Raw genomic sequence first — 23,261 nt, forward strand, 5'->3', positions numbered from 1 at the left:
GACTGGATGGCTATAAGGATCTATCTAATTCGATTACTATACTACTTAGATTTTAGATTAATTATTTAGATCTAATTTAAATAATTAAAATCAGATTATATGCAAAATATTCATGTCAAAAGCAACGAAGCTCTGATACTAATTGAAAAAAAAATCGACAGTTCAAAGCATGCATTTTTTATTTTTGCACAGTGAAAAATAGTAGATTAAATATTTTAATCTCTTGCATATGCTTTAGATCAGATTTAAACTATGTTTTAAGTATTTATAATATAAAATTTATGTATAAAAATTTGATATAAAAAAAAACTACATCGATCACATCGATGTCCTAGATCAGATCTAACTATTAGATCTAATTAGATGAGTTCAGAACTCATTATTTTTATATGGATCGATGATCTTCATTACTGATAGGCATGATATGAGATTCTTCCTGATGTCGAGTAGTCGCACAGCCCGTTCGGCCTCTACAGGTCATCCACTCGAAGCCATGATCAGATCGTCTTTCTCGAGAGTGCTAGCTCGCATCGAAGGCTTTGGATGGTTGATTTAAGCTCCTTCCTTTGGATCACCCAGACTCTTTTGGATTAAAAGATGGAGCTACATGAGAGGTGGTGGTGTGGGAGATTGGAATAAGACCCTCTTGTATTTTTTCTCACATAAAAATCAAGAGCCGAAACCCTAGAACCCACCCTAGACCTCACGCCCAAAGAGAAAGATCTCTTCCTCTGTTTCTCATGCACAGAAGCTCGCCTTCTTCTCTGATTTTTCATGCTCCAACTTAGATGTTTCTAATGGAAAATCCAATCCTTTCTATCACATAAAATTTCATCCCTTCTTAAGGTGGCATCCCATGAAAGATAAGGATAAGATGAGGTGGTTTGGTTTAAGTTCAAATGATGGTTTATCCTTATCACCTATTCAAATCAAATTTGAATTAAACTTGAACCAAACTTTATCCTTATCCATGGAGCTCAAAAAGTGGGCAACAAATATCTAAATGGCATGAAAAAATTTCATGCAAGAACTAATTTTGTGCATGAGAAGAGTGGTCGGCGTTTTAGGAAGAGTCCAATTTGATTTGGACTCTAAGTTCAAATCTAAATTCAAACCATTTGAACTTAGATTTTAAACCAACCAAATTCTAACCCAAAGAGGATCAGAAAGTGGGTGACATTCACTTCTGGGCATGAGAAAATATTTACATAAGAATATTTCTTGTGTGGAGAAAAAAAGGATGCAGTGATAAGGTGGCGCATGAGCTTGGTTCAAACTAATTCGAACTTGAATTTTATCTAATTAGATTCTCAACCAAACTAAATTAGGTTAGACCCAATTAGATCATTGAATCTAATCCAATTAGGTAACAAATAAGTTTGATTAAATCTTAATCAAATTAAAAAATAATTGAGTTCAAGTTTCGATCAAATCAGGAATCGAACATCCTTAGCGATTAAGTCATCTTATAACCTAATCAGCTCAAACCAAATTGAATCTAATTCAATTAGATTTGATCCAAATCTAAATACTCAATTAAATTAAGCTAATTAATAATCTAATTACTAATCAATTCTCTTATAATTCATCAATAATTAGCAAATTAATTCATTACAGCTTTTGTACAAGGTTAATCATTAATCGAATTGACGATTATATCCTAAAATAATTCTCAATCATCGATCAGCCACGTGATCAGTCAGAGGCTTCTTTTGAGTGTGACCCCCATAAGTTCGAATCTAAGCTGGTAGCATAGGAACAATCTTTCTATACTAATCAAAGTGACCATCTAGTAATGGTACCCGACGTCTAGATAGATCGAAAGATTGTAAGCAACATTCAAGAACCTATTGACATTTGGTTACCATATAATTCATCCTTTTGACCCAAATACTCAAAGTGACCTCAGGTTTAACTGTCAGTCCTGAAAAGATTATTCACATTATATTTCAACTTTTTAAATCTATCTCATGGATTATCCTAATCGAGATTTTACTGAATTGAAACACACTGATACATTAACTTCTACTTATTCAGAGGGATCAATTCCATCTTGACTTACACATCGATTTTATAAGTACTTGATTGTATACAGAAATCTTTCTTCACTAAATTAAAAATTCAGATAGTCCGACACCAAAGCACAGTGAGTTGCTTACAAGTCACCGTAGTGATATCAGATCGGAGGGATACTTATACCCATATCTTTCATGAGCTATTCTTGACAGCAGAGTGCTCTGCAGTTGGTCATGTTCAGTGAGATGTATCGCTATATCTCACTTGCATGCCATACTAATATTTTTACACTCTTTGATTAAGAGGACAACCAATGCACATGGCACACAACGGCCTATACTTGATATAGCTATCATCCTAATAATAACATATCGTTAGACCGTGAACAAGATTTAAGGACTAAACGATATATCCTCCTATATCAATTCAAACAATCCTAAGGATTTCATCACAAAACAGGAGTTCAAATAAGATGTACACAGAGTGATGAAAAAATCAAATAATATTTATTATTTTAATAATTTATATATAATTACAATAATTAGCTCAATCGTCAATAAGCTTACAATTGATTTTGGGACACAATTTTCAACATGGATATGATCTTAATGATTCCATTCAATAAGTTGATAGGATGGTAATCCTTAACAGTGCAGTCTGATTCTTTCTTTAGAATGAGAGTAATGTAGGAATAGTTGAGTCTCTTTAGAGTTATGTAGTAGTTGTAGCAGTCTGAAAAAACGTTAATGAGGTCGTCTTTGATGATACACCAGAAATGTTTGTGAAGGCAAAGGAGAAGCCATCCGATCCTGATGATTTTTGGGATGCAGGTTGAAAGACCGCACTCTTTATTTCATCTTCGGTGAAAGGCATATCCAGCTCATCTAACTATGATGGCCCTTATGGATAGAGTGTCTGCCAGTTTACTTTGATGAAAAATTTTTCTGAATTCCCAATTAGGCTACTGCAATGATCCCGAAAGCAACATGTAATTTTTGTTGATCTGTCACCACTAATCCCTGATGCCTTAACTCTAGGATAAGATTTTTTCTCTTTCTGTTGCTATCCCAAAGATGAAAAAATCTGGTATCACGATCTCCATTATTTATCCATTGTATTCGAGCTCTCTATCACTACAGAAGTTCTTCTTAAGTTAGCCATAGATCAAGTTTATTTTTTAGTCCAATTCATTCCTCTAGTTTAGATGGGAGGAGATTTTTTTTTTCCTCTTCTGCATTTAAGAAGTCAAATTTTTTCAGCAACATATCTTTTTGCAAAATGATGTTTCCAATCTTTGATTGATTCCATACTTTTAGTTTGTATCTTAGCAATCGAAGTTTCAAAATAAGAATTATAACAGCATTGGATGAAGTAGGCCCCACATCCCATCATTTTGTTATCATGTTGTCAAAACCTACAAGAGTGAGCTAGATATTTTTGAAATGGAATGGCTTGTTAAGGAGCAGTTTACCTTAGTTTTGAGGATTGCATCATAGTAGGAGAGGAGTATGGTCGGATGCGGATCAGACCAGAGCTGAAAGATTTGTCAGTGGATATTTGTGTAGCCATTCAACAGACGCAAAACAACGGTCTAGAGTTGCCAAGGTTGGGTCTTCCTCGAAGTTGGATCAGGTGAATTTCCTATTGGATAGTTTGATTTCCATTTCCTATTAAAATGGAGAACTACCTCGATGTGCCGTTGGCCTTTTTCTTACTTTCCGATGGTGGTGAGTTGCCCCCCAAATCAAACCAAAAGTCTCAAGCATCATCTTCATTATCTGAATTTCCTTTAGAGGAGGGTGAGCCTGAAGGAATTTGCTTAGAAATAAAATTGATGTATATTTAAATATTATAAATAAAAGAACCCATAGTAAGGCTAACTATTCAGGATGTCTTCAACATCCTCACAAAAGAACTCATATAATAGAAACCATATTGTCTTATTAGATAATGGCCAACAACTCACTTCATACTTTATGGTTTTTGGTCTTTTATCGGGGTCTTCAACTCGTTGTAGAAGCAAAGCAGGGATCCTACTTGTTGGCAATCAAAGATCTCACTTTAACAAATGCCATAATTTCTTCTTGAAGTCTAGTCAACAACCCATTTTATATTTGAAGTTTTTGGCCTCTACAATGGAGTCCAGGATTCCGCATAAAGGCAGGGTCAAGACCTACTTATTCCTATGAAATCACTCACTTTAATGGTGTCTTCAATTTCTTGTTGAAGTATATGCGTAGGCCTACTTCATGTTGAGGGATCTATGATCTTTTTTAAATAGAGGGCAAGACTCCTTATAGAATAACGGTCGAGGGCCTGCTTCTAATTGTCAGAGGACATAACTCTTTTACGAGTGAAAAAAAAAAAAAAAAATAGAACAATGGGACCACATCTCACCTTTCACAAAAGAAATTAGAGATTGAAAATCACTTTTTTTGAGTATTCCATGGTAGAATATTCATCGGCAATGTAAGATAGCTACTTGGCAACTGTCTAATTTTTATATTGCTCTCTTTGAGCAATTCAATTAACAGAAAGGCCCTTTGATTCCTGATACAAGAGCTCTATTGCCTCTTTTTACTTAGTTAATCTGCCGTGGATAGGCTGGTTGCTCCCATAATTAAGGAGTAGTTAGAAGTTTTTTCTAACATAAATTGTTATTGTGAGATTGGATTCAATAAGTATTCTTAGATTATGTTTGCTGCCTTTTTTATAGCCACATGATGGATGGTTCTATACAAAATGAACTTGTCATCCATCAATAGAAATGATAGGTGATTTTTAAATAGGAATGGGCTAAGATGGCCAAGTGGACTAATGTGGCGCGGATCATTAATCTGTTGTATAAATTATTCATGCTGATGGTTTGAATCACTCTCTCTCCATTACTTGAGAGTTGAGACTTTTGAATCCGAAGAAATCTTAATCCCTTAATTTAATCATAGGTAAATGTATGGAATTGATAAAATTACAAGGAAAAAATAGATAATGCTGGAAAAACTAAACATATCTTTTCCCCCTTCACATCTAGAATTATGCCTTGAATCATTAGGTGAAAATCCAAATATGGAGAGAGAAATGAAGAATATCATTACTATATATACACAAATTATTTAAGAGTAAGCATTACAATGTCTCTTAAATCTTTTTATTTTTGGAATAAAGAATAGATTGCTTAATTTTTAGCATATATACTATTTTGTTTTAAAGTTAAACACTCCCCCCCCCCCAAAAAAAAGAAGTATTTTTCGAAAAGAAAGTCATTTTCATGAATTTTGTTAAAATATAATTTCTATTCCTTGATTATGAAAACTTTTATATCATATGAATAATTAATAGGGGTGCAAATGGGTCAGGTCGGATCGGTCATGATTGACCTCGATCTGACCCAGTCCTTTGTTCGGGTCCTATTGTTGGACCCAAACCAAACCCAATTGAAAATCAGATCGGATCGGGTCAGATCCATAATCAAAAAGTATGTCCTATTAGATCGTTGCAGTCGGATCGGGTCCATGTATAATCCGATCTCAATCTAAAAATTTTGGATCCGGCTCAAGCCTAAATTTTGATCGAATTTTGCAAGTATGATAAACCAACATATGCGAAACTTATGACAAAAAAAAATAAATATTATTTTATCTTGACTATTAATTTATAAGTAATTTTTTAAAATCTAACAATCAAATTGAGTAAAACTGTATGAAAAATAATAATACTACAAAACATTTAGAATTCTAATTTCACTTTATTTATTCTATAATTTACATATTGGATTCAATACTGAATTCGGATCAGATCGAGTCGGATCCAAATTCAGTAAATCTAAACTTGACCCAGCCTCGTGGGTCCTTTAAAACAATTGGATTGGGTTTAAGCGGGTAGGACTGGATCGGGTCATGGTTCGACCTGAGCTATTTGCAGCCTTAATAATTAAATATTATAGGCATTAAGCAATCAAATAAAGTGTTTGCTCATTGTAAGGTCAGAACGAAAAAATAAGTTGATCAAAATTTATTTCCATGGTTATTCAATATACAAGAATTTTTATTTTTAATCAAGAGTTGATAATGTAAGACTTGTTTAGTCTTATCAATTTTTTTGCAAATTCTTTTATCAAATAAATCATGTCAATAAAGAATTGAATCATCCAAAACTTATAGCAGTTTGCTAAATGTGATCTTGTAGATCCAAAGGTTGGCCTATTATAGCCACAAAACAAAGAGTTTCGGCTTTCATGATGAATTTATAATAATAGATAGTGGATCAAATATGGTTCATTGAATTGTAAGCACAGCTTTGTACCATCAAATTTATAACTTATTCTTTGAATATATGAAATAACCCAATCTGGTTCATCTTATTTACTCATGCTAGCCACTATAGTTGATGGATTGCTAATTCGTTAGATAGATGAAATAGATTGATCCATTCCATCTATTTATCATCATGGCCTTTAAAGCCATTGGATGACAATGCTCTTCCATTAAATAGATCAAATAGGTTGGTCTAGTCCAATACCTATGCTAGTGGCCTTTAGAGCTTTTGTATGGTCGGATCTATTGTAGAGTGTTCACGTTCTCAAGGGGCTAGGGGTTAACAGCCATCAATCAGATTGAGCAATGGAGCTGCTACCTTTTTTCTTAAACTAGGAAGAGAAATAGAAAAAACTAATCTAAAAGAATTCAAAAGGGCATGTAGGGTAAGGGAACCAGAGAAAAGGCAAGGGCCAAGAGTACTATTGGGGGAGTGAGCCACTCCTAGAACCATGGATAACCAAGCCTCTATTTACTACCTTAGGGTATGGGATAGGTAATGAATACTTACTATATAGGCGTTCATGCATGTCCCTCGTGGAGCTGAGAGCAAAAATTTGAGCATTCCATGTCCGTTGCTTCTACAGCTTGGGATCCGGATCTAGCATGCCCTATATTAGTCCCTACCTATTTTAAATAGGGCATATCGAGGGCAAATTCCAAGCAAAAACTAAAAAGCAAAAATTAAATAAGCTACATTGCAAGAAGGAAAGACATGCAAATGAAAATTAGGCATTCATGAAGCAAAGAAAATTAATTCATAGGGATTGCATGACATTTTAAAGAGACTACAATTATTTGAAAAGGAAAGAGGGGAAAGCAACAGCAAACCTTGAATATGTGGAAGGGTTGGCTTCTTGGATGGGATCCCTTGGGGTCTGGAATCCTCTCTTTGTTGTATCCCTTTAAGGCTCCTTGCTTGGTTTCTTCATCAACAAACTAGGCTTTATTGGTGTGGTTGTGTAGATCTAGCTAGAAGAAGGTTGTAGGAGGTTAGATCTAAGCTAATAGGGCTTTAGTAGAGATAGATCCAAGTTCGGAAAGTTGCAAATGGAGTTTATGATTTTAGGGTTTTGGCTACGGTTTCAAGCAGAGGAAGGAGAGGGAAAGAAAGAGTTTATAAGGCTAAATATTTCTAAAAGCTAAAGAGGCAGAGCGTCATAAAGATACTTGCTTCCTCTAATGGGGCTTTATGTAGAGGAGACGAGGTGGTTTGATGGTCGAGGAGAAGATTTTCGTTGCAACTGTGATACCATGCCAAACTTGTAATAACTCAATCAAAACATGAGAATTGGTGGGATAGTGTGGGGTATCATCATGGGAATCGGGTGAAATACATGGCAATCAATAAAATACAAGCATTCTCATTGGGTTGTGACAAAATTTAACATGATATCATCATTGCAACGAAGTTTTTTTCATGGTCGAGGCCTTCAAGAGCCTTGTCAAGATTGGATGGTATAAGAGCATCCAAGTGTTAAATATGATAGGCCACGTGGCTCTCACATGGATTATGAATCATGGAGAGTGAGAATTTGATTTCCTGAAGTATAAATTGATTCAAGGGTCATTTTGTATAATTAATGATGTGGTTCCAGCTAGTTTAATGAGTCACTTTGGACTCACAAAGCCATAAAATTTAGCTGTTATAAAAATCTTATTAAATAGGCTATTTTGGGTTGCTGAAATATAGGTCTGTACGGTTTAGAACTAAATTAAATTTTATGGCCTCAAGTAGGTGTATAGGAGAATATGCAATCAAATTTTAGCCTATTTGGAATTTGTTTGACCAGGAGTCGATCTGGTCAAACAAGCTAATCAGTAAGGCAGTTTTAGGCCCAAATTGGTGAATTCAACATCTAAGCACCTGGAACTCATGCCAAAATTAAAAGAATTGACTCTAAAAGGGTTGGCCATAGAGGTTTTTTTTCTTTTTTTTTTTTTTAATGTTTTTGTGGTGGGTTGGAGGAGTGGGGGTGGAGAGGGTGTGGGGGGTTTGCCGCGGGGCGGCGGGGGACCTGGAGTCTGGATTATTTTGGGTTGCGGCTAGGGCGGATGTGGTATTTGGCCATGAAGTGACTTCGGATTTTTGAAGGAGCTTCCAAAAAGGGTGTCTACAGAGGGGCTTCACCACCATTGCATGATCACTGGTCTATTATGATAGACAACATGGATTAATATGACCATTTTGTCTATTAAAAGGCCTTTGTAGCCCATGGATGATTAATCTTATCCACTAAAAATGCAAAACGAGGCAGTCAGTATGAGAAAGATGGTTACAGCCATTAAGATTTTATGAGTCATCTATGAAGAGGGTAATCCAAACACCTTGAACAAGTTGATTGGCTAAATATCCGCCACTACCTTCTTCTAGGAATTTAGTGTCAGAGTGCAGTTAGCTGTAAAAATTTTGCTGGTCTTGCCTTGTAGTACTTAGATCAATGAAGGTGATCCCATATAGACGAGATAAAATTTGCTGGCTAACGGAATGTTACGAGGATTATCCATTAATGTACAGCCAAAAAGCAGAAATTCCCTCTTGAACAATATATGTATAACTAATGAACGCCTATGCGCGCCAACAAGTGATGGTTCAGTGGGTTGGTATCCCTCTTCACTTGGGAGAGGTCCAGGGTTCTAATCTGAGTGGCATCCCCAGCATCTTTAGGAAAAACATTAATAGAATATAAGGTTGGTGGATCCTTAACGACCTCAATTGGTTTTAGAGAGCTTTGTGAGGATTTTAAGATTTTTTTTGAGAGATTTTTGTACAAGGAATGAGTTCTTTTTGTATTGATTTTTTTTATTTTCTCGTAGTGAAGCTTGCACGCTTCGTGAAATAGGCTTGAGACCGATCTACGTATTTATATTGGTTTTTTTTTTTATTTTTTTTCTTCCTACTGCACTGTATGGTACCAGATCCTGGTGCAACAGCTTCATGTAGGATAATACTACAGAATGATGTGAGAAATAAATGACTAAAGGATGGTGGATAACTATTGATCAAAAGGCAGCATAATCACCAACGGAAACCGAAAAATTTAGTTTAGGAATAAACGATTAACAATTAACCGTGCAGTCCTTTCCTGCATTGAACAAAATTTCTTGCGCGCGAGAGTGGACTAAAGACTAAATAACTTTTCTCTAACTTCTCATTCATTTCATCAGCATGTACAAAGATCAAGTTAGTCGGCAGAGGAACAACTGTACAATATTTTGCTTTCTTGTTTCTATCAGTCAGCAATCAATCTGCATTCCAAGGTGTTAGTTTAAAGCTAAATGTTCCTACTATCAAAATGGTGCAGGCCATCAAATATAGTTTTTGAATTTCGAGGCTTCTTTTTGGAAGTATTTTGAGGTGAACTTTAAACTACTATTTTCCCCCGTATTTTGGTTATCTATTTTGATGGTCAAACCATGATTGAAACCTTTCCAGGATTTCTGGTTATGGATCCAAAGATGAGATACTACTCATATTCTCGTCTTCCATTTAATTTTCCTCGTGGTCCATATCGGTGGTTTCATCAGGAAGGTCCCTTGTTTGGTCCCAAGTTCATATGAAGCCAAAGAAAGAATTACAAAACTGGCCTATCTATTTCCTTCAGCCGGCCACAAGGTTAACAATGTGGCCATACCATGGATGAGGCTTACAAACCTGTCCATCCAAACATATATAAATACATGGGTTGTGCAAGGCTCTGCAGAACATACCCAATGCAACAGCACACATCCAATAGCCCAGAAAAGCACGGCAAGTTGGAGACCATGGCCCTGAATGCTCTCAGCCATGTCTGTTCTTCCTACTTCTTTCCTTCGCCATGTCTCATGTAGCCTTCGCAGGTGATCCTGACATCACCTCGGACTTTGTCCTACCACCAAACACCACCGTTGTTGATGGCAGCTTCTTCACCTTCACCGGAATGCGCAAAGTCATCGACTTAGACCCGCCAAAGGTCTTCACAGTCTTCAAAGCTACCATGGCAGAATTCCCAGCTCTCAATGGACAGAGTGTCTCTTTTGCTGTGCTGATATTCCCAGGTGGCTCCGTCAATCCTCCTCACACTCATCCGCGCTCTGCAGAGCTCCTATTCCTTGTCGATGGCTTACTTGAAGTCGGGTTTGTGGACCTACAAACAAGTTATATACTCAGAGACTCCAACCTGGGGACATGTTTGTATTCCCCAGGGGACTTGTTCACTACCAGTATTGCTTCGGCCAAAGCCCAGCGGTTGCCATTTCTGCATTTGGCAGTGCCAGTGCTGGGACCGTATCGGTTCCTGGAAGTCTTTTTACATCAGGAATTGATGATGACATCCTTGCAAAATCCTTCAAGACCGATGTCGCAACCATTCAGATGATAAAATCTGGTCTTGCATCAAAGGCCAGAACTTGAAGCTCTTTTATAATCTCTGCAATTGTGTTTCATCTGGTTTCCTAAGAAAATGTTGCCTTTGATTTGTATCAGTGGATAGCGTTCATCTCCATGTGTTTTGCCAATGTTGTCCTACATGTCTGTCTTGATTGATCCATTAACAAATTATTTCTTGTTTTTATTATTTTGTTTCCAATGCTGCAGACACACAATTGTGATGAAGTATTGCTTTGCCTTGTCATGATTATTCAAGAAAATCTTTGTATCAGGAATTGGAGATATCATATAGTTTATCAAAATTATTAAGGTCTGATATCTACTCGAGTAGCTATCCCCTCAAAATAGTAAAATTATATGAATACTATCTTAGTATGGATTTGACTACAAGGAAGCTACAAGTACTTGAGAAAAAAGAGGGGTAAACAATAGCAGATCTTGAATATGGCAGAGCGACTTGGCCTTCCTTCTTACTTGGGGGGTCCCTTCTTTGCTGGATTCCTTAAGGGCTCCTTTCTTGCTTTCTTCAAGAAACTAGGGTTTATGGTTATGGTTGTGTAGATCTAGGCTCGAAGAAGGAAGAAGAAGTTTGAACTAAGCCAATCGGCTTTCAATAGAGATAGATCCAAGTTGGAAATTTGCAGGTCGAGCACATGACAACAGGGTTTTGGCTAGTCTTTCAAGCTAAGGGTAGAGGGGAAGAAAGAGTTTCTAAAGCCCATGGTTTCTAAAACCAAATTGCAAAGGGTCAAAACGATGCTTCTCTCCTCCATAATGGGAAGTTTATATAGAGGATGGCTGAGGCCTCCAAGATCCTTCTCAAGATTGGATGGATAGGAGCATCCAGGTGTTAAATTTTGATAGGTCACAAAACTCTCACGTGGATTATAACTATAGAAGGTGGGGTATTGTTTTCACGAAGTACAAATTGATCCAAGGGTCATTTTTCTTAATTGATGATATGGTTTGGCTAGTTTAGTAGGTCACTTTAAAGAGTTACAAAACCTTGTAAATTTATCTATATTAAAAACCTTATCAAGTAGGCTATTTCGGGTTGCAGAAACATAGATATATACAACTCAAAAACTAGATGAAATTTTGTGGTCTCAAGTAGGTGTACAGGAGAATATGTGATAAATATTTGGGCTTATTCAGAATTTGTTTGACAAGGTGTCAATCTGATCGAATAGGATAATCATTAAGGCAATTTTAAGCCTAAAATTGTGCATTCAATGCATGAACACTTGGTACTCAAGCCAAAGTTAATAGCATTAATGTTAGAAGGGTTGTCCACATAGCTCTTTTTTTTTTTGGGTGGGGGGTGGGGTTAGGGTAGTGGCTAAGGGTGCATACATCAGGTTAGGTTTTTGGTCTTACTTTAGTCTTGAAGTGTATTTGGATCCTTAAAGGAGATTCCAAGAAGGGTGACTGGGCTTTATATAGTGAGGCTTCACCACCACTGGATGATTACTTTTGTCCATGATGATAGACATAGATTAATCTGACCTTTTGTCTATTCGAAAAGCCTTTAGCCCTTGGATGATTGGTCTAATCCACTAAAAAATGCAAACAGGTCAACCAATATTAGAAAGGTGCTTACAACCATTACAATTTATGATTCATCTATTAATCTCATGATCAAAATGCCTTGAACGACTTGTTTGGCTAAATATCTGCCACCAACTTGTAGGAGTTCGGTGTCAGAGTGAAGTTAGTTTGCAAAAGTTTTGCTGGTCTTGCCATGTATTTAGATCAATGAAGGTGATACCATATAGATGAGATAAGATTTGCTGGTTAAGTGAATGTTATAAGGATTATCCATAAATGTACAGCCAAAAAACAAAAATAACTTCTGGAACAATATGTGTATATATAGTAAATACCTACGTGTACCAACAAGCCGTAGTTCAGCTGGTTGATGTCCCCCTTCAATTGGGAGAGGTCCAAGTTCCAAGCCCTGAGTGGAATCCCTGGCATCTTTCCGAAAAAGAAAAAGTCACTTATCCTAGGTGAAACATTCATAGCATATAAAGTTGGTGGATTCATGTCCTCAATGACCTCGGTCGGCTCATGAATATGAAGACAAGCTGACCACAACAAATGTGAAAGATTGTTGATGTAGCATAATACTGCAGAAGGAAGTAAGGACCAAGATTGCATCAGGATTGATAAGTTCAGCCAAAATTTTCATAGTATTTATGAGCTAGATGTCAAGTTACAAACATATATCGCGAACTGCCACCTGCTCTAGTGCCATCAGAGATAAGCTCCACCTTCCAAATTAGGTGTGCCATTTTGGTTATGATAACTATTAGTCCAAAGACAGCATAATCATTAACAATTAACTGTGCAGTCCTTTACTGCATTGAACAAAATCTCTTTATGAGAAATCAAATATTTTTTATCTAACTTCTCATTCATTTCATCAGCATGCAGGAAGACCAAATTATTTGGCGGAGGAACAACCATGCAATATTCTGCTTTCTTGATTCTATCAGTCTGCAACCAATCTGGATTTCAAATTGTTAGCTATTTTATCATAATAGTGCAGGCCATAAAAGGTAGTTTTGGAGGCTTCTTCTTTGGAAGTATTTTGTGGTGAATTTAAAATACTATTTTCCCCTATATTTTGGTTATCTGTTTTGATGGTCAAACTGTCAAATCTATCCAGGATTTCAGCTAATGGTATTTCCAAAGTTGAGATACTATTCATATTCTCTTCTTCCATTTAATTTTTCCTCCTTGTGGTCCATATTGGTGGTTTCATCAGGAAGGTCCCTTCTTGAGTCATAAGTTCACATGAAGCCAAAGGAGTAATTACAAACTGGCCTAGTTATTTCCTTCGGCCGTTCACAAGGTTAACAACATGGCCATACCATGGATGAGGCTTACAAACTTGTCCACCCAACCTTATATAAATATACATGGGTGTGCAAAGCTCTGTAAAACATGCCCAACACAACACCACATCCGATAGCCTCGAAGCACTGCAAGCTGGGAACCATGGCCCTGAATGCTCTCAGCCATGTCTTGTTCTTCCTACTGCTTGCCTTTGCCATGTCTCATGTAGCCTTTGCAGGTGATCCTGACATCACCTCAGACTTTGTCCTACCACCAAACACCACTGCTGTTGATGGCAGCTTCTTCACCTTCACTGGAATGCGCAAAGCCATCACTCCAGACCCACCAAAAGCCTTCACGGTCCTCAAAGCTACAATGGCAGAATTCCCAGCTCTCAACGGACAGAGCGTCTCTTTTGCTACACTGATGTTCCCTGCTGGCTCCATCAATCCTCCTCACACTCATCCCCGTGCTGCGGAGCTCCTATTCCTTGTCGAAGGCTTGCTTGAAGTTGGGTTTGTGGACGCTACAAACAAGCTATTTACTCAGAGACTCCAACCAGGGGACATGTTTGTATTCCCCAAGGGACTTGTTCACTACCAGCATTGCTTCGGCCAAAGCCCTGCGGCTGCCATTTCTGCATTTGGCAGTGCCAGTGCTGGGACGGTATCGGTTTCTGGAAGCGTCTTCACATCAGGAATTGATGATGGCATCCTTGCAAAATCCTTCAAGACTGATGTTGCCACCATTCGGATGATTAAGTCTGGTCTTGCACCGAAGGCCTAAACTTGAAGCTCTTTTGTGATCTCAATCATCTTATATCACAAGTTCCTTTAATCAGCTGTCCTACCACCTTTCCTAAGAAAATGTTGCCTCTGCATTGTATTTGTGGAAAGCATTGGCACCCATGTCTGTGGTGTGGACGCCAGTCACCATGATTCTTTATGGCTTGATTGTTGATAGAGTTTCTGTCATTTTTATTTTGAATCCTGTAATTTTTATCTTTGAGTCCTATAATAAATTTGGTCTTTAAATTAGGTTTGTTTTGTAATTGAGTTCCGGTTGGAGTCAACCATATTCAGTTCGAGTCAATCACCTTGAAGACGTACGAATTTGAATCAGATTCTTATCTGGTTGGACGTTTGAGATTGGTTGTGTGCGACAAAATAAAAAAAAAAAAGGATGTGCGCGTAAGAACGAGTAATCTGATTTCTTTCTCAATGCCCCTCCCTACTTCATGCACGGGATTTAACGCCCTCCTCATCCAGGAGTTTCACACCTTCCTTCTGTTCAGGTTGTTAGAGTTTTCTTTTAAAAAGGGGATAAAGGATAGATGATTGAGAATAATATTTTTGTTTTCTTATTTCTATATGTTCTCTTCTCCCTCTCTTCCTCTGTCTATTATTCTTCCTTCTTCTATCTCCCTCTTCCATCTCTTCCCCTCTTCCTTCCTCCTCTGTACCGTCTCTCTTTCTTCCGAATTTTCCCAAGTTTGAAGGTGAAGAACGATGACTTCTCGATGAAGCCCATCAAAACCCGCAGGATCCCAACCAGCATCTTCCTTCCCTATGGTTACATCTTCCCTACGCTGCCATCTGCCCTTCAAGGATCCAATTTCAGCGCTCCTTATTTTCTATTCTCTCATATTGCTATCATCCTTTGATAGATTCAATCTTTTCAATATTGCTGAAATTAAAACTTACCTTCATTATTGCCGGACAGTTCTTTGCAAGTTCGGATCAAATCCTATGACCTTGGATAACAAAAAGATTTATCAACAACCACAGCCTAATTTGACGTCCGAATCTTCCCTCATCCAGAAGTCTTCATCGGCGTGTTGTGAGATCTCTTACTTCTAAATAGATTTTTGAGTAGATCGTTATTATAGAGGGTTAATCTCTTGTTTCTTTATTAATTAGATCTGAATTTTTTTAATCATGATCTGATACTCTAATCTTAGATTGTTTCTCAATCGTTTGTGGTCCAAATCTAGATCTAGGGGAAGATCAACATGCATGCACATTAATGTTGTCTTTTCTCTGATTTTAGTATAATTATTTCCTTAGCCTTTGGTTTGTTGGCTATCTATTAATTGTTAATAAATTTGAATGCTTGCTTCCCGATGAATATTTGAATTAAGCCACTAGAGACATATAATTCTATTTAATTACACTTTATTTATTAAAATTTGATACTCTCTACTCTATTTTGCAGATAATTAGGAGTTTGGATTCATACGATTCAAATTGATTTCAAATCGGATCAGATTTGAATGAACCAGGCAACCAGCTCCTATTTCAATGTGAATGCAACTTAAAGATCAAGGGTCAAGAAGCAATATTTCCAATCAAGAGCCCAGATTAGAAGATAAATGGAACCAAATATGAACATGACTTAAATATCAAAGGTTCAGATTAAAAGATCACTCTAAATAAAGATCAAGTGTGAACATGACTTATTGATCAACAGAGGAAAAGCAAGAGGCTTGATCTAAGGATCCTTATTCACGCTCCCACCTTTCTCTATGAAATCATAAATTCTCTTGTGCCCCTATTTTTGAGAAATCAGCCACTCTCCTCTCTATAAATACACCCCTGCCCTTCTTTCTCAATCCATCAGCCCCTTGTGGGGCTCTTCATCTTCTCCCCTCTTTCTTTCTTCTCTCCTCTATCAAAGCTCTTCCCTTTCTCTCTTCCTATCAAGCCAACCTTAAGTTCTCTTCAAGCTCCCCTCTTTTTCTCTCGTTTCATAAATCTCGGGAAGGTCCTAACCTTAGCACGCCTTCCATCAAATCTAGGAGAGGTCCTAATCCTAGTGCCGCTATCTTTTCTTTTTCATATACCCTCTTTCATCTACTTTTCTTCCTTAGAGTTCCTAAATTAAGCATCCTGCCGTTGTATGCATAGAAGAAGACGAAGGATTCAAGGAGGCACATCCATTATCACGTGCAGTAAAAAGATCAACTTGGTTTCGTTATTCTTATATCAAACTTTTATTTTTTTCATTGTATGCTTCTTTATTTAATCAATAAAAAATATTTTTATTACAATCTCTTTATTTTTTTCTTAGTTTCTTACGATCTATTATTCTTTTCTTTTATATTTTTAAAATAATCGATCTAAGATTTCTGCAGATATGATCCCAACTTATCCTATTTACATAGTAGTGAGTAGTGTTATTTTTGATGTGCTATGACATGCATTACTTCCTTTAGATTTGAATCATCCCACATTAGTTTTGTATCAGAGCATGGTTAGATTAGGGCTAAAATTTTGCATTTAGGTAGTTTTTTGCATCAAAATCTGCATACTGGTACCCTATGCAGTCCTCAAGTAACTGCGACTCTTATTTTCAAATACCTCAAAAAATTCTCAAATTTTTTGTACAGGCTTTAGACTTGATTATTAAGTGGTGTTTTATTGAAATTCAGAGTTTGGTGTATGCATATGTGTTTCAAAAATTTTATTGTCTAAATATCACAGCGGAGAACAAGATCAAAATACTTTTAATCTGAATTATGCATGTATGAAAATATAAAACCACATGGATCTATCTCATATACTGAATTGATATATGCTGAAATTCAGATTATGATCAAATCACATATCTGTTTCGTAATCTTTTTCTTCAAATTTGGATCTGAAAGAGAAGAGGTTCTCTCTTAGCTGCATAAGTATTTAGCCTCTATGAGTATCCACTCAGAATCAGCCTAGAATAGCCCTCTTTAATCTGAATTTTTGTTCTCTAAAATTCAGCCTGCTGAATCTGAACGAAGCTTGGATCGTGATCAATGCTTGATCTCTTTTCTTGATCTTCTTCTTCTCCTCTTCTCTAGAGTTTCTTTCTTTGCTATGTGCTGCTACCAGATGCTAGAAACCAGCAAGGAAGAGGCACCTAATAGCCTTTGGGCATGGGACTCCTTGGGACTCGCGTCCCAAGAGAAAAGGGGTGTGGGATGCCCAAGGAAAGAGAAAGGGAGAGGAAGAGAGGGAGTGGGACTTCTCTTTTGGTGTGTGGTCCCTTTAAATAGGCTCAAAGATTGAATCCTATTCAATCACATAATACAAATCCTACTTACATCGGGTTTCCTATTAACTTAAGTTATCCAACTTACTTTAGGAGACCCTTTAGGTGCCAACAATTGGAGCCTTTGCACCCATAATTAGACACCCCAAAATATACCCAAGAGATGCCCTATAAAAGAACTAAAAGCCCTTTAATCAATGGACATACCCAACTTGATCAAATCAGGATGGCGCTTAAGAATAACTATCAAGAAAATTAATTAGGGACTTGCACCCTTAATTTATATGATCTATAACTTTAGACACCCAATAATTGGAGTCTCATGAATCTTATTCATGTAGGTTATTAGCAGGTAATTAAGTTAGAATCATCTTATCAAATAAGTAATCTCAACAGAAAGAGAAATTGATTCCAACCATGTGCTAGTAAGGTTATCATGAACCCAATAAATTTCTCTAAACCCAATTGACACTTCATAAGCTCAATTACTTATTCCAGACCTAATCCCTTTGTTGTGTGACCTCATAGGTTTAATTCTATCTGGTAGTAAGATATACAATAGTCTCTTATCATTGTATCATTGAAACTCTTTTCAATGGATTGGAACAATTTCACTCTAACTCAACAAAGATTATCGATCCGAAACAATCTTAGTGAGCTCTCACAATTTATCAGTGATACCTAGCAGTATGTAGTGACAATCTAGTAGAATTAAAATGATTCTCTAGATATAGTTAACGTGTGATTTAGTCCTTCTATCATGAGTCCTGACTAGATGGCAGGTCATGGATAAATCGTCAAACCTCAACATCAGTCATATGATAGATTCGATTAATTCAAGTCCAATTGTGACTTTTATGAAACTCTTTTCCATCAATCACATTGTTGTGGCCACAGACTCATGGATTTAGTATTTTAAATTTTATAAGACTACTCTTCTCTATCAAGATCGATAGATCCTATCTTGATGCGCACTCTACTCCTACAGTGGATCAACTATCGTCAATATCCACTACAAGAGCTCATTGAGATCCATGTTTATATGTCAGTCAAACTCCAGCAGCCTTACTACGAGCAATAGTAACATCTCAAGTCGAAGGATCAGTCACACAACTACAGTATCGAGATAACACTGACGATTAAATAGAAATTCAAGTGATCTTTCATATGGTCATGTTCAGTACTAGTTATTCTCTAACAACTATCTATACTTGTCATCCTGTGTCTCTGCACAGTAGCCCAGAGACTCATCTATCATAAAGAAAGCGATTTGTGTGCCAGTTTATTTGGATCAATCATCATCCTCATGATGATCCTATGATCAAAAAGATTTAGAAATTAAATATATATCTTTAATTCTTAGCATCTTGAGAATATGTATCGAAACTAATTCCATCGATGATTCAAGGATACATCACACTTGAATGAAAAAGAACTTACCTTTTTATTGATCATATCAATATATTAAGTACAAAATTATGTTCTAGAATTATTATAATATGTCAGTCATATTGGTTTTTAGGACATACATCTAACATATTTTAAATTTCATAAGAATCCGAAACCATTTGATCCTTAAAGATCCTTCTGAAAGATCTTACACGTCCTGACTTTTGCACTTAAAAACTGTTTAGAAAACTGTTTGCGCATCCTTAGAAGAAATAAACTTTTCCATCTATAACAAAATTTGAAATTCATGAAATTTGATAATTTAAAACTATATTCAATAATGAAGATTTAGATGGGTAGAAATCTAGAAAATAGATCTGAAATTGGTGTCAGATTTGTTTGTTAGTTGAAGATTAGCACACAGAATTCTGTGACCTATCTTATTTTGTGCAACCTATGAAAAAAATAGAGTTTCATGCCTCTTGAAACATCCAAAAACTCTAAGATTTAGTTTTCTGGAATCCTTACTTGATAAGAAATCTAGTTATGCTTTGAAAATTATGAAAACTATCCTTTGAGAATCCTGTAGTAGAACTTCAACTAGCGAGTTCTGCGATCCAAAACAAAATTTTTGAGCATTTGAAATTTTCTGCACTTAAGAATAATTTTATGTTTGTTTGAACTTTATATTTTCAGTAACTTAGTTTCAATTTCTAGTTTGATAACTTGATGCTGTTTATTTCATTTTTGGAACAATGTGTGCATCTTGTTTGCATTTATAAGCTATCCTATGAAGGAACCAGATCTAGGGTTTCAGGGTTAGATCTTGAAACTTTTTTAAGATCAGACAGCGAAAGACTAAAATAAATCAAAAATTTATCTTATAAAATTAGAGACTCCCTAGATCTAAGATCCTATTACATGATTATTATATGACATCAAATCAAAAATTAAAATATAAAAAGTAAGAACTACATGTTGATCATATCAACATGTTTCTATACTATATCTAATGTATGTAAAATATAATAGATCAGATCTATTACCTTGCAAGTTAGATATTCTAACTTTGTTGATCTGAGCTTGAGGATGATGTTGCAAGCCGCACACACGTTCAGCCTCTAGGAGTCATTCACACGAGCACACGAATCACGATCAGAAGTTCTGGTCCAGAAAATCAGCACAGTATGCTAGTACTGCGCTGATCTTTCTTCGATGGTCGATCAGATGCCTCCTTCTTCTTGATTTGGACTCCTCTAAAGATGAGAAGTAGGAGAAGGACTTTTAGATGAGACACTCTCAGAAAACTTACAGACGGAGGAAGGGAAGAGATGAACCCAGCAACTCTAGAAGAAGACCCTCTTCTTCTTCTCTTTGCTCTAACCCAGACATCTAGTTTTGTGTCTATTAGATCTCCATGCCCCAAGACTCTTTATCCTTGATTTTTAGACACCCCAAAGGTCTCTCAATGCTCTATGTTCCATAAAAATTTTATGAAAAAATTTATTTTAAATAGAGAGATATGAAGAGTCCTTGTCTAGGTCAAATACCTAGTCAAGAATTATCCAAACAAGGCAAGACAAGGGGCGCCCAACTCTTGGGTGTCCCCTCCTTCTTTTTCTACCGTGGACCACCAGCAAAGGGCACATATTATATGCCATAAAAGTCACAAAAATTTTAAAAAAAATTTGGATAAAATCAGTGCCATAAGGAAAGAGTTTTGATTTTCTAAAACTCTATCTCATAGAATTTGAAATCCAAACTAATTCCTACTTTGACTTGGTCCACAACCATATTTCATGTAAGAGAGAAAGAGAGAAAAGTTTTGAGCATGCGTGAAGATCTGGGAGAGAGGGTTTTGTCACACAAAATAAGAGAGAGTGGGCGTGGGGGCTAAGGTGGCGCAAGATGGAATCCTAGTCTTACTAGGATTCAATCTATGACTTGTTCAAATTTAGTTTCTCAAACCAAACCAAATCAAACCAAAACCAAATCAACCTAATTAAAATAGGTCTTAACCCAATTAAGAGCCTAATTTAATTAGATTAAATTAGATTTAAATCTAATTTAATTTTCTAATCGAATTAAAAATTAGGTTGATCCAAATCCTAACTGAACTAGGATTAGTTTTTCCTTACACTTGGCTTATCCAATAAACCAATTGGACTTGATCCAATCAAGCTCAAACCAAATACAATTAAATCATATTCAATTAGACTTAATCTCAGCCCATTGGCTTAATCAAATTAAGTCAATTAGTAATCGAATTACTAATCGATTCTCCTGCAACACTTGCACTAGGTTAAATGTCAATCGTATTGATCGTTTAACCCTAGAACGATTCTTAATCATTGGTTAACCATCCGATCGGATCGTAAACTCTAATGTGTATGACCTCATAGGTCCAAACCTAAGCTGATAGTATAGAAATAAATTTCTGTACCAATCGAAGTGACCATCTAGTAATGGTACCCGATGATCGGATAGGTCGAATGTGTAGAACAACATCTTTAGAACCCATGCAGATATAGTTTCCATATAATTCATCCCCTTAACCAAAATACTCATAGGACACCTCAAAGTTCAATTGTCAACTCTGATCAGGTTGTCCACATTGTATTTCAAAATATCAAATCCATCTGATGGATTATCCTGGTCAAGATTTTGCTAAATTGAAATACAGCGACTCATTGTTCTCCAACTCCTGGAGTGGTCAATCCCATCTCGATCACACTCTGACTTTGTAAGTACTTGACTGTGCCTAGAAACCTTCCATCACTGAATTAAAAATTCAGTTAGTCTAGTATTAAAGCACAGTGAGTTGCTTGCAAGTCACTGAGACGATCTCAGATCTAAGGGACACTTATACCTATATCCCATCAGAGACATTCTCGACAGCAGAATACTCTGAAGTTGGTCACGTTCAATGATGATGTATCTTTACATCTCATCTGTATGCCATACCAGTGTCTCCACACTTTTTGATTAAGAGGACAACCAACTCATATGGCCTACAGTGATCTATGCTCGATAGAAGCTGTCGTCCTTATTAACAGCCCATCATTTGGTCGTGAACAGTTTTAAGGACTAATCGATAAATCCTCTCTTTATCGAACCTAAATAGTCCTATGGACTTCATCATAACAACGGAGTTCATTAGAAGATGAAAATTTATGATGAAAATATCAAAAATATATTTTATTTATTAATAAATCAATTATAATACAAGGTTGCTCAACCGTCAGTAGGTTGACGATTGGCTTTTGGGATATATTTTCCAACATCCTAAGGGTACTCCCATCATAAGATAAGGAAAGAATTTCATCACCTTTTTGTGACCCAAAAACCACCAACCTCATGTGCATTGACCCAAGCCTAAGCTAAAATCAATTAGGCATTAAAAGAATAGGGTCAAAACAAGTTAAGTACAGTTATTATGATGAGTCTTAGTGTGAGTTTGGTCTACAATTGACTCCGTAAGCTGGTGTCTAAGGCAAGAGGTATAAGACAATGCCTAAGTGAATTGTGGTTACTTAATTAGGATCTCGCGAGAGCAAGAGAAGCCTCTCACATATTCCACCTTTTACCTAGCCAATTCAAGGATTTGAATGTTGATCTACTTGTACTTCGATTGATTCATAATGATGTAAACTTTTAGGTCTAGAAAACCCCTAGAGTCAGTTGTACTGTGAATCAGTTGTACTGTATGTCTACTAGGTCCAGAGCTAGATATCATCCTGATAAATCAGAGTCAAGTCACGGAATAGATTTTGATTTTGTCACAACTTTTAAGGACATTACCAAAAAGTTAAATACCATATGTGGTCCCGTCAAAAATTTGAATGCGAGAGCAGGGACCTTAGAAGAAGAATGAATGAATGGCATGGAAGAACATGTTAGGATTATCCCTCCCCTAGATGCCTATCCTAGAGAGCATCGTGACCATCTTAATTTTGATAGAGGTCGCAATCAAGCAGTCCGACCCCATCATGATCATAACGACCAGGATGAAAGAATACTTCGTAGTGTCAAGGTCGAAGCTCCAAGGTTTGTGGATCATCTGGATCCCAATGAGTATCTTGACCAAGAGGCAGACATGAACCATTATTTTGAATGGTACAATATGTCTGAGAAGAAAAAAATCAGATTTTCTAAAATAAGACTTCTGGATCAAGCCAAATTATATTAATATAATATGGAGCGATTAGCCATGCATAGGAGATAGGAGCCTATAAGTACCTAGGATGAAATGAAAGATAAATTTCGTGAAAAATATCTCCTTACCTCTTATCAGTAGTGTCTCCTGG

General features: G+C 36.5%; 2 protein-coding genes across 2 annotated transcripts; both read left to right on the top strand.

Annotated features, from left to right (window-relative positions):
- Nucleotides 1-10,079: 10,079 nt before the first annotated feature.
- On the top strand, nt 10,080-10,826 carry LOC105061435 (putative germin-like protein 9-2). The gene is given in 3 exon segments (XM_010945477.4): nt 10,080-10,116; nt 10,119-10,454; nt 10,457-10,826. Coding segments are annotated over 3 exon segments (624 nt in total). The 5' UTR covers nt 10,080-10,094; the 3' UTR covers nt 10,723-10,826.
- Nucleotides 10,827-13,647: 2,821 nt separating this feature from the next.
- LOC105061436 (germin-like protein 9-3) lies at nt 13,648-14,624 on the top strand. Its single transcript, XM_010945478.4, has one exon. It carries the CDS (start codon nt 13,648-13,650, stop codon nt 14,323-14,325), a length of 678 nt encoding a protein of 225 aa, XP_010943780.2. The 3' UTR covers nt 14,326-14,624.
- Nucleotides 14,625-23,261: the final 8,637 nt, after the last annotated feature.

The sequence above is a fragment of the Elaeis guineensis genome, chromosome 8 (assembly GCF_000442705.2).
Source record: "Elaeis guineensis isolate ETL-2024a chromosome 8, EG11, whole genome shotgun sequence".
Lineage (NCBI taxonomy): Eukaryota > Viridiplantae > Streptophyta > Magnoliopsida > Arecales > Arecaceae > Elaeis > Elaeis guineensis.